Consider the following 13148-nt stretch of genomic DNA (forward strand, 5'->3'; position numbering starts at 1 on the left):
GTTTCCAGTGATTTAGAAAGTTTGCTTACAAAATAGTTGCGACATTTACCTGCTATGGTGCGTTTCCATTAAACTGCATTTCCATTGGTCTGATAAAAACAGCTGGACGTAATGATGTCACAACTAAAAAAATAAAAAATAAAAAACTTAGGCAAATTGACAGCATCCTGTATGGCTGCTCCCACCTATCTGTTTCATATCTCAGGAAGCCTGCAAAAGCCAGCACGGATAGAATACAAGATCTGACTAATATTTTCCATATTCTAATAATATCGCCACGGACCGTGCCATGGTGAAACTTGCACTCGTGTAGACCTGAAATAATTGGATGGTGAAACTTTTACCCAGCCAGCCAACCAGAAAAGCAAAGCAAGGCAAAGCGTTTCAGGGATTCTTGAAAGTCAAGTCAATCCTTGTCTTGCAAAGAAACGTAATTTTTTATAGCCTAGTTTTTTTTTAAATGGATTTAGCGACCAGAAGGTATTTAGAATGAAATGTGGAGTGGAGATTTATAGTTACGGGATGATCATGTGCCCCATGTACCTTTATTCTGCAATCATTATCAGTTTCCATCATCATTTGTCGCAATAAAAAAAAGTATACAAAAAAATCCACCCCTGTTAAACAGATAAAAATGTTGTCGATCTTTAGAACATTTCTCATATAGCTGCCGTTTCCATTACACATGCCGCAATCATTTACATTTAAGTCATTTAGCAGACGCTCTTATCCAGAGCGACTTACAAATTGGAAAGTTCATACATATTCATCCTGGTCCCCCCGTGGGAATTGAACCCTGGTCCCCCCGTGGGAATTGAACACACAACCCTGGCGTTGCAAGTGCCATGCTCTACCAACTGAGCCACAATGTTGTCTTTTTTTTTTTTTTTTATGCATTTGTTGAATAAACCCGACTATTCACACTACTTTTATATCATTTTCTCTGTAGTGGAAAAAGGGAGAAATCTCAGACAGACACACACCCTCAATAAAACACATAATGATATTTGATCCCTGTCCAGTGCCCATACTGTGGCCTACAGCACCACCTTGAGGTTATGTATAGTACTGCTCAAGGATTCCTTCATACACAGGAAATGGCAATGGTTACAGAATAGACAGCTTGCCTTACCATCAATGTAATAGTGGCTCCCCTTGAGTGATTCTGAATGTGTCTACTACTTCCTTTGAACCTGTATTTCTGTCTCTATGGTTTCACTGTTGCTGCCATTGAAAACCAAGCCTTGTGTTATCCAACTTGTACCGCTCAGAATATGTGTCATGATGTTCAATTTCTCATGTAAACAAAGTGGTATGGTTTTATTGCAGCCAGATAAGTAGTTGCGGCTCTTGTGGCTTGGGAAGCCTCCTCATTCATGTTTTCCTTTTCATGAGGAGGTTGTCTAAAGCTGTGTGTTGTCCTCCTCCAGTCTACAGCCACTGGTCTCTCCATCCATCTCTTTATTCCTCCACCCATCCATCTCTCCACTCCTCCATCTCTCCATGGCTCCAACACATCTATCTATCTATCAATCTCTTCATCTCTCCAACCCTCCATCTCTCTATCCCTCCTTCCTCCATCCCTCCATCCAGTACCCCAGAGACTGGTTGGTTGGACTATACCAGAGCCCTGTGTGTTAAGGCCTGGGGCCTAGTGTCTTTATGAGCGTATGTGTTCTTTCAGTCTGTTTGAAGCTACTCCTCAGGAAACCAACAGCTGGATGAGTCAGCAGTCAGACAGTAATAAAATATTGAGCTGCTCCTCAGGCTGCCTGCCTGCATCCCACGCACGTAACACACACACGCATTCATACAAACGCACGCACGCACACAAACACACACACAAACCTAACCATGAACCTAACCACTAACCCATTTCCTTAACCCTAATTATAACCCTGACTCTAATTGTAACCCTAAACCTACCCCTTAAGGTTAAAATAGCAGTGGTGTAAAGTACTTAAGTAAAAATACTTTAAAGTACTGCATTAGTCGTTTTTTTTGTGTATCTGTACTTTACTTTACTATTTCTATTTTTGACATCTTTATATTTTTATTTCACTACATTCCTAAAGAAAATAATGTACTTTCTACTCCAAACATTTTCTCTGACACCCAAAAGTACTCGTTACATTTTGAAGGATTAGCAGGACAGGAACATTTTCAATTCACGCATCAGTACTGGTCATCCCTACTGCATCTGATCTGGCGGAATCACTAAACACAAATGATTTGTTTGTAAATTACGGGTGTGTTCGTCAATTCAATCTGGCGCTCTGAGCATCCGTGAATTCAGAGCGTTGTCAGATTATTCGTTCGTATCGCTCTCGGAGCGTTCAGAGCGCACACTGGATGCTCTGGCCAAGGAGTAGCGTTGATTCAAGCGTTCTGACCTCACAACGGCAGTCAAGCACCGAAGCTATCATTGGCTAGCTTGCCAACTACTTCCAGACACAAATGAGAGAACACCTCACTCTGACCGTTTTACTCTGAGCTGGTTATTTTCAATTTCATGTTATCCAGAGCGTTGGTGACTGTAACTGTGCTGCTGGCAACCATTTAATTACACTTTTTTGCAGACGTTTACTGACACCGGCCGTATTCAAGGAGTGTTGAGTGTTGATAAATTAATCTGTTATTCTGCCCTCTGGCACACTCAGACGAGAGGGCTCTGAAATCGGAGTATATAGACAGAGCGAATTTACGAACGCAGTGTTGGAGTGTGCCCCTGGCTATCCATAAATTTAAAAACAAGAAAATTGTGACGTTTGGTTTGCTTAATATAATGAATTTGAAATGATTTCTACTTTTACTTTTGTTAAGTATATTTACAACCAAATACTTTTAGACTTTTACTCAAGTAGTATTTTACTGGGTGACTTTCACTTTTACTTGAGTCCTTTTCTATAAAGGTATCTTTACATTTACTCAAGTATGACAATTGGGTACTTTTTCCACCACTGTCCTTTGTCCTCATGGGGATGCGGGAAATTCCATGTTTTACTATCCTTGTGGGGCCTTTTTGGGATTTTAGGTCCCGATAAAGATAGAAGAACCACACACACACACACCGCTTGCCATCATCAGAACGGACTGCTATGATGTAAAAACAGCCAGCAGTCCGCCGCTCCGAGCAAGGCCTTCTATTTTTACCTGTTTGTTTGTCGGTGTCACCATTGCTTCATTTGTAAGAAAAACAAGCCCCTCAAGGCTCTCTCTTCTCTCTCTCTCTCTCTCTCTCTCTCTCTCTCTCTCTCTCTCCCCGCTCTTCTTATATATCTCTCTCTCTCTTCTATCCTCTTCCACCCAGGGTGGTTTTTATGTGACTTATGAGTCATTTGTTTACCTTTTTTCTCCTCTCTCAATCCATCCCTCTCCTCATTCTCCCCCCCTCGGTCCCTCTCCCTTCCTCACCAGTCTGCAGCAGTGCCCCGGTCAACATGAAGATCCAGCCACTGAACGGCACTGCCCTGGTGGTGAGCTGGCAGCGCCCGCTAGTAGTTTACCACCCGCCTATCACCAGCTTCATGGTCTCCTACAGCTGGGTGAAGAGTGATGTGGCCTACGAGAAGACCTTCACCAAGACTGGGGACCAGAACATGGTGAGACACAGATAGACAACACTGTGCAGTTTAAAAGATAACACGCGTTTTCCCTGGTAAGAAACTATTCAGCTGCCGTACTCAGGACCAGGAGTTTTCACTAATCTTGTGGTCTGACCAGGAACAACTCGGTGTCCTAGTTATAGCCCATAGTTAGGTCCTGGTCAGGTCAGGTCGACCAGAAAAAAACGAGTGTGTCTGTCAGTCGGTCACAGTCACCTGGCTGGAAATAGACACTCCAAGCCTGTCTCACACACACTGCACTGATGACTCCCACTGTGATGTTTCTGTTGGTGGGCTCAACTCCCTCCAGTGTCAGTGAGAGGTGAGATGGACACTTCCTCTGTCTGATACGGTGACTATAATCTGTGAACTGGGTGAAGTCATGTTTTTTATTTTTTAAAGACATCATGGCTGTCTGCTTGTTGATATATTTCCTGCCCTCACATTAGTTACTTGGATGTGTTGATTATTTAGACATGCCAAATGGAGACTAAAGCGCCCAACTCTGATGTCTTTCATCCTCTAAAAATATGTTTTGAGATGAGGCCAGACAGAGGAGGCTTTGAACGATCATTTCATTTAAAAAAACAAACATACACAGCAGGAGAGACGCTGTCTGAAGAGAGACGATGCAGAGACATTTCCTTGACATCCATCTCTCTTTGGCTACACTCAATCACCACCATCTCTCTCTCTCTCTCTCTCTCTCTCTCTCTCTCTCTCTCTCTCTCTCTCTCTTCCTTTGCCAAGTCCCTCCTTCTCCTCCCTCTCGTCAGCCCCCTCTTTCTATTCTCTGCCCACTTAATTTTCATTTTTATTTTCAATCTCCGTACCCGGACCCCTTTATCAGGGTCACATCAGGGACCCGCAGGCTTCCTGCAATCACAATTGAATCAATTGAAAACCACTCAAGCCCTTAGTTTCACTTCCCCCTTCTCTCATCTCCCCTTCGGCCGATGCAATAACCTTCCATTCTGGAGACCATCTCTAATAGAATTAACTTTAACCAGAGTGGCTGCTGCTGCATCAGACAGTGAGGGATAGGTACGTTTCAGTTTCAGGCTTTATTAGTCATATGTGGTGCGGGGAAACGCGTGGTATACATCGTCCAACGAAGTGCTTACTTCTCCGCCACGCAACAACATGAAGAAATCATAGAAGGTAAGAATACGTACATAAAGTAAATGGCTCAGTAGAATAGAATAAACATTTTAGCATAAGTATAATACAGGAAGGCACAATTTATTGTCCAATTTTTACACGTGTATTGGGGAAGGGGGGGAGGGGGGGCATGTGTATAAACTGAGCAGTATAATACGAGTCTGGTAGCAGCAGTTGTGATGTGTGTGTAGCATGAATGTATATGTGTGTGTGTGCGCGTGTGCGTGAGTGCATGTGTGCTAAGGTGCGGAGAATCAGAGCAGGTGGTCAGTCCAGTTCAAGTGTTCAGCAGTCTGATGGCTTGTGGATAGAAACTGTCTCTGAGCCTGTTGGTATTGGAGCATGAGGTCTGATACCATCTGCCCGACTGTAAGGTTGTGGACAGCTTGTGGCTGGGGTGTGGGTTCCTTGATGATGCTGTTTCGAGTAGATGTCCTTGATGGTTGGGAGCACGGTCCCAGTGATGTACTGGGCCGTCTTCACCACCCGCTGGAGGGCCTTGCGGTCTTAAGGACACAGTGAGGGGTACGTGAGAACACAAAGAGGGGTAGGGGTTAGGTGAAGATAAAGCAGATGCTATAGATCCCTAACATGGCTGTGAGCTGCCGGTATTGACACTCACGGATTGTAAATCATATGTGAATTGTTTCCTTAGGCCTTTGATGTACTGTAGTGTGGCTAGCCCATATCTACAGGTCTCAGTGGCAGTTTGTCTTCTTGACTCTCGTTCTCTCTCTCTCGCTGTGATCAATTTACAGAAGGCGGTGATAACCCACGTGTCTTCAGACATCCTGTATCTGTTCAGAGTCCAGGCGGTGTGCCAGAGAGACCTACGCAGTGACTTCAGCCAGACACTGCTCTTCAGAGGTAATCACACCACACACCATAACACAGCATATAGAGTACAGCCCTATGAATGGAGTCACATAATCCTAACCTCCAAATAATCTTGACCTTCAAAATGATTACAGTTACTTTAATACTAACAGCAGACACTTGTCTTTGTTTCAAATGCATGTCTAACGTTTTCCTCTGTTTGCTATTCCAGCTAACACCACCAGGATATTTGAGGGAACACGGATAGTGAAAACTGGAATGGTGAGTGAAGTGGACATCATTTGTGTTGTCCAGACGATGGCGACATAGTAATTTATTTTGTGATGTGCCAGCATGATTTGATATGATGTGATACTGACTATCTCTCTCTGTCTCTCTCTCTCTCTCTCTCTGTGTGTGTGTGTCTCTGTCTCTCGCGCTCTCTGTCTCTGTGTCTCTCCCTCCCTCCCCCAGCCCACTGTCTCCCCAGCCTCCTCGGCAGACATGGCTCCCATAAGCTCCGGATCCTCTACCTGGACCTCCTCTGGCCTCCCCTTCTCCTTCGTCTCTATGGCTACAGGGGGCATGGGCCCCTCGTCCAGCGGCAGTCAGGCCACGGTAGCATCGGTGGTAACCAGCACCCTTCTGGCCGGCCTGGGCTTCAGCGGAGGGGTCATCTCCTCCCTGCCTGGCTCTCTCTGGCCCACCCAGGCCCCTGCAGCCAGCCCTGGGTCTAACCCCGGCCCGGGTCCCAGCCGCCAGCCTGCCCAGCCCCAGGCCTCCACCGAGCCCCCCACAGCCCCTCAGGGTGGTTCTGACACGGACACCCCCACAGAGGAGGAGGCGGCGGGGGTGGACAGGGAGAACGAGGCGGAGGAGGGAGAGGGAGAGGAGGATGAAGGGGAAGACGACAAGAGGAGGAAGAAGAATAACAAGACAACGCCTGATGAGGTGGAGATGCATCTAAATGACAGTGTGGTCAAAGAGCCCATTTCCGCCCTCACCCCCACAGCCACAGCCAAAGAGAAAGGACAGGGGCAGGGAGAGCCTGTTGCTAACAGCACCACAGTGCCAATAAGTGGAGGGGAGGACCAACTGGTCAGAGTTGACAGTAACACAGGGCCCACTGTGGAGCCAAAGAACGACACAGCAGAGAGAGAGATACAGATTCCCCAGAGCCCAACAAGCTCCCCAAAGACTAGCGGGGAAGAGAAGAGCCTTTGGCCTTTCTCTGTCCACACTGGTGAGTAGAACTCTCTGTATAGCCCAATCTTTGGAACAAGGGGCAGATTTTAGCAATAAGACCCAAGGGGGTGTGGTATATGGCCAATATACCACGGCTAAGGGCAGTTATTTTTGCACGACGCAAAGCAGAGTGCCTGGAATACAGCTCTTAGCCGTGGTATTTTGGAAATATTCCACAAACCCCCGAGGTGCCTTATTGCTATTATAAACTGGTTACCAACGTAATTAGAGCAGTAGAAATACATGTTTTGTCATACTCGTGCTATACGGTCTGATATACCATGGCTGTCAGCCAATCAGCATTCAGAGCTCGAACCACCAAGTTTATAATCCTCTTTTTAGCACTTGAGATATGCTTCACCATATTTAAACCTGTATAATGTCATTTTAGTTTTCTGGATCCCACTTCTCCCTTCTGCAGCTTGTCATATTAAACTGTCTGTGTTTTTATAGATGTGCATATCAACAGTAAATATGAGACAGGCACGGGCACATTTGAAACATTCGCCTTGGAATCAGCTCCTGCTTCAGTATGTGGCAATGCTATATTATAGCCAGAGACAAATAGCTCCATTTCTGAGTGCTACCATAATACCACCCAGAGAGCCCTAGAGAAAGTAATGGAACTATTCTACAGCCTGAGGGGCCATTACCTAGCCTGGGGGCCATTAGTTTGGGGCATTCTCTGAGGCATATTTCAGGAACAAACTGCCTGCTTGCCTGACTTCCCGCCAGGGAGAAAACAGAACGTAGGAACTAGTGTATTTGTTTTATGAATAACAATGTGTTTGTGGATGCTCCATCATACATTTCCTTATTCCTCCTGAATTAACGGATCCATTTAGTTGAGTCGTGCCCCCGGCCTGAAGGTAAACCTAGTCACTTGCCCTCCTGATGAGTCCGACTCACTCAAATTGTCTGTAAATGTATAAATATAGATTATATATTTTTTTTTTTACGTAGAGCTGAACTCATTTTTTGTTCTGAAGTGGAACTGGTTGTTTGATGGCTGAGGTATCCCTGAGTGGCCCAAATAGTCGGAATAATCTCAGGTGGATTTGTGTTTTGTGTGAAAGTGTTTGTTGTGTTTTGTGTGAAAGTGTTTGTTGTGTTTTGTGTGTTATAGTGTTATTTATGTGTTGAATTGTTATGTGTGTTAAAGCTAAAATCCTTAATTGCTACAACCATTTTTGGACTTAATTATGATTTTGGGATTTAATGATATATATATATATATATATATATATACCCATTGATTCTTGAAGAATATAAGTTATAAATACGTCATGAGTTATTATTATTAGAAAAAAATGTTTTACTTTTAAACAGTCACAAAGTTGAATGGCTGTAATGGGAGAAAACAACTGAGGATGGATCAACAACATTATAGTTCCTCCACAATACTAACCTAAATGACAGAGTGAAAAGAATACAAATATTCCAAAACTCGGATCCTGTTTGCTAAAAGGCACTAAAGTAAAATTGCAAAAAAATGTGGCAAAGAAATGCACTTTATGCCCTGAATACAAAGTGTTATGTTTGGGGCAAATCCAACACAACACATCACTGAGTACCGCTCTTCATATTTTGAAGCTTGGTGGTGGCTGCATTATGTTATGTGTATTCTTCTCATTGGTAAGGACTAGGGAAGGTTTTTTTCCGGATAAAAAACCCCGGGATAGAGCTAAACACAGGCAAAATCCTAGAGGAAAATCTAGTTCAGTCTGCTTCCCAACAGGTACTGGGAGACAAATTCACCTTTCATCAGAACAATAACCTTAAACACAAGGCCAAATATACACAGGAGTTACTTACCAAGATCGAGAGCCATGCGTCCTCCAAAACACGACCCTGCCAAGCCGCACTGCTTCTTCCTTGCTTAACCCAGAAGCCAGCCGCACCAATGTGTCGGAGGAAACACCGTACAGCTGGCGATCGAGGTCAGCTTGCAGGTGCCCGGCCCGCCACAAGGAGTCGCTAGAGTGAGATGGGACAAGGAAATCCCGGCCGGCCAAACCCTCCCCTGGCCCGGACGACTTAGACTGCTGTGGCACTCGGGAGGCCCATGGCACCCATAACTACCAGGACCAGCACACACACCGCATGAAACCAAACCACAAAACATAAATAACGAAACGCAAAACATCCCACCCTCATCCCTGAATGGAGGACCTCAAACATTTTAGTGTACATTTGTGTATATATAATTATTCCAACACTCATCAATTCCCCTTCAGACAGCCACAGATCAACCCATCTTTCCCAATAAATCATCATTCTGCCATTTCCTCTCGCAATACATCCCTCCATTCTCCCTTGGTGTCTCACTAGGGACTTGAATCTCCCCACCTGCAACATTTCTGCTGAAATGTCCTCCAAAATAAACATTTTACCGAAGAGCACAAGGATTCTTCCTATTGACTGACTGTGGTCCTTCAAATACCTCATGAGTTTAGTTCTGTCATACCCCAACAGAACCCACAATATATGCTTGGTTTACTCCAATGTTTGTGACCAAGGTAAGTGTAAACAAACACTCTATAGCCTCAAAACATGGTAAAAACTAATGTTGATATCATGGATGGTCAGTCCTTGCACCCATAGCTATGTCTATGTATTTGAGAGTTATATTCTCCAGGCCAATCTCTCAGCTTTTTACCAAAACAGAGGCGGGGTGTCCACTTAGTTTATGTTTCGATTAAGGATTCAAGCTTTAAAGTGTTTTGTATGTAAATATGTTGAAGTGTTTTGTTTGTAAGTCTCCACCTCCATCCCTCCACCCCCACCCCTCCAGACAGGACCAGTGTGTCCAACATGACCCGCAGCCCTCACCCCGGGGTGGGCAGGATGGAGTGGATCGTCCCCCTGGTGGTGGTCTCTGCGCTCACTCTGCTCTGCCTCATCATGCTACTGGCTGTCCTGGTCTACTGGAGGTAAGATATTATACTATTACTGTGTGTGTGTGTGTGTGTGGGTTGGTGGGTGGTAGTGTCTCTCTTAACCAACCTTGCTTAATGAGCTCAGAAAAATTGTGTCTTTAACATTTGTCTGGTTTGCCACTATAACACAATGAAAGCCTTCTCAGGGCAGAAGATTGAGTTGCCCCATGTTGTCCTCTACTCCTCTCCTCCTCTCCAAGTGATCAGGGGTCCCTTTTATCTCCTCATCCCCACTGCTCTGCTCAGTCACAGCTGTCAATTAACCCTCTATAACTCTGTCACAGAAACAGATAGCCCTCCTTTCTCTCCTTTACCTAATCACACTGGCCCTTGGGCCTAGTGGTCCTCACAGACACGCACTCCTGTTCGGAGTGGGGTGACCTGTCCTCTTGCACACCGGGGACATCTACTTTCCTGGGCGCGTGCGCATCCGCCACCGGGAACCTACTTGGTGGAGGACGACTGCTTTTTTTGGCAGCCCTCCCTCTCATCCTCCCTTTCTCCTCCCTCCATTCCTCATACCTCTCTCCTCCCCCTTCCCTATCACGCTCATCTCTGCAGGGGGGGCAGCCCACAGGGGCCATGGTGCCGGGAGGGGGCCCAGCTGTGTGTTCATCTGCAGTGTGATGCCAACCACACGCACACACAAACACACACACACCACTCTCTTTCTCAACCCCAGTAATTACACAGGACAGGCTAATGACTGGATACACGTGCTGCCTACTGCAGCCTAATGCACTATACAACACAATGGATCATTACTTGAGCTCCGTGTATTATGCTTGATTTATTTATACACCCGCTCTGCCTTGAGCTGTTTAATAGGAGCAAAAGCTTGGCCGGATTTTATGATTTTTTTTACGATGGAAATGTAAGGTTGATGTGCTTTCTGAGTTCAATGTGTAACTATGGCTCCCTCTCACTGGTACTGGTGATGCCATTGTGAGAGTGTGTGAGAGAGCGAGCCAATGATGTGAATGTTGGAACGAGGAAAATAGAGGATGATCAGCTCCATGGAATGCTAATTGAAGTAATTAATACATCTGTGAGTGAGTGATATATCTAGTGAATGAGTGCCGTGTTGGTATGTGATGGGAGAGGGAAAGTAGCAGGGAGAGTAGCAGGGGGAGTGTGTGGGACGTGACAGCGAAAGTCTGTCTGTCTCCCTGTCTGGGCTGTGCTGGTGACGAGAGCTGACACCTCCCAGACAATGGCTTTCTCCCCTGAGGGAACAGGATCTGATGAAAGACCAGCTCGACCCGTTCACTCTCTCCTTCCTCTCCTCTCCTCTCATCCCTTTCACTCCCCCATCCCTGCTCGTTCAGAAGGGAAGGAGACCATCCAATGGAGGAGATTAAAATAGACTATTCAGAAAGCTATAGCTATTCATAATTGACGAAATGCATACATGGTCGTCATTAGCTCAGCGTCAATTTTTGTCTCTTTTTACTCCAGCGAATATGATGTGATCACGGATTAGATTACATTTATTTCACCGCGACACTCGATTTGATGTTTGTATTCGTCTTTGTGATCTGAGTTGTGTGTCAAAAGACAGTATTTGCTATTAAAGGGGAGGGCTCCATCTGTTTGGCTTGAGGATATGGTCATAGTTGGATCTCACAGATGTTTCACAGAGGTTTAACGGGGTAAACAATACATCTATATTTAACTCCGGTAGGAGAGAGGGATTCTCAGTAACCACTCAGAGTCAGGGGTTGCTAGGGAAAGAGGTGGACCAGGCTGTTTGGACTGGCGGATAATTTAGTCCAATGAAAAGGACTCATCCTTCTACCACGACTTCCTTCCATCTCACTCTGTCTATTTTTGAACGGGGGCCCTCTTCCCCAAGTATGGGAAGCGTTGAGAGTCCAGTGAGACAGTCTTCTAGTTCTATCCCTCCCTCCCTCTCTCGTTCCATCCGTCCCCCTTTCTATCTCTCTGGTGGGGTTCCCCCTCCCCCGGTGTAAGGCGAGGTGGTATTGAGAGGCTGGTTAGTTAGCTCGCCACACCACACATTCTCCCTCAGGGAGTAATTAGCCAGGGGGGCAGGGATTGAGGGGGACAAGGGTATGACGCAAGCTAGGGGAGACCCTCCCCTCATTTATTCAATCCCTCTCTTTCTCTTTCTTTCCCTCTCAATTCAACTCTCTCTCTGTCTTTCTCTCCCACTCACTCACTCACACTCGCTTTCTCTCCCTCTCTCTCTTCCGCGCTCCCTTCTTCTCTCCTTCTGCAAATGCCATTAGGCCACACTCCTGTTTTCTTTTCCTCCTCTCTTTCGACCAGAATGACCAGCATCTGCTCTCTCCTCTGCATCAAGTACCGGTAGGTAGGGGAACGTCACTAGACAAACTGGTAGGGGAACGTCAGTAGACAAACTGGTAGGGGAACGTCAGTAGACATACTGGTAGGGGAACGTCAGTAGACATACTGGTAGGGGAACGTCAGTAGACAAACTGGTAGGGGAACGTCAGTAGACATACTGGTAGGGGAACGTCAGTAGACAAACTGGTAGGGGAACGTCAGTAGACATACTGGTAGGGGAACGTCAGTAGACAAACTGGTAGGGGAACGTCAGTAGACATACTGGTAGGGGAACGTCAGAGAACATACTGGTAAGGGAACGTCAGTAGACAAACTGGTAGGGGAACGTCAGTAGACATACTGGTAGGGGAACGTCAGTAGACATACTGGTAGGGGAACGTCAGTAGACATACTGGTAGGGGAACGTCAGTAGACATACTGGTAGGGGAACGTCAGTAGACATACTGGTAGGGGAACGTCAGTAGACATACTGGTAGGGGAACGTCAGTAGACATACTGGTAGGGGAACGTCAGTAGACATACTGGTAGGGGAACGTCAGTAGACATACTGGTAGGAGAACGTTAGTAGACAAACTGGTAGGGGAACGTCAGTAGACATATCGGTAGGAGGAACCCAGATGGGAAAAGCTGGTGTATACGGAATGGACTTGTTTCTGTGTGAGTGCAGGTGAAGGCTCTGTGAGGTTAGAGAGGGACTCCTACTACTACTGCAGCACTCATTTTCTCCTTGCTGTCTGTCTTCCCCGCTCTCTCTCTCAAGCTGCTAGACACAGAATATGTTGGGTGACATTTCAAAAAGCCTCTGACAAAATGCAAGCTTCAGAGAAATACTTTAGAACAACTTCTCAAGACTAGCGATTAGCTAGTCATTGAGGGATTGTGCTTGTGTTTACATGTTGGAGGCAGAGAGGCTGCCAGGGCTGTATATAGTCCTGCTGTATTTAGTCTCTGCTGTGCGTTGCCTGTCGTCCGGCAGTGTGACTGAGGGGCCAGGGCTAAATGTAGCATGGTGTTTGTCACGGGGTCAGTGATGTTGCTTACCTGTTCCTAA

General features: G+C 45.9%; 1 protein-coding gene across 1 annotated transcript in view; it reads left to right on the forward strand.

The window, feature by feature from the left end:
* Positions 1-13148, forward strand: part of LOC120021657 (receptor-type tyrosine-protein phosphatase gamma-like) — a 276262-nt gene that overhangs the window by 237697 nt on the left and 25417 nt on the right. Inside the window, exons 9-13 of the mRNA XM_038965478.1 lie at positions 3418-3602; positions 5525-5633; positions 5815-5864; positions 6057-6825; positions 9622-9760. Coding sequence (XP_038821406.1) covers positions 3418-3602; positions 5525-5633; positions 5815-5864; positions 6057-6825; positions 9622-9760 — 1252 coding nt within the window. The remainder of the gene's footprint in view (positions 1-3417; positions 3603-5524; positions 5634-5814; positions 5865-6056; positions 6826-9621; positions 9761-13148) is intronic.

Source organism: Salvelinus namaycush, chromosome 2 (genome assembly GCF_016432855.1).
Source record: "Salvelinus namaycush isolate Seneca chromosome 2, SaNama_1.0, whole genome shotgun sequence".
Taxonomy (NCBI): Eukaryota; Metazoa; Chordata; class Actinopteri; order Salmoniformes; family Salmonidae; genus Salvelinus; species Salvelinus namaycush.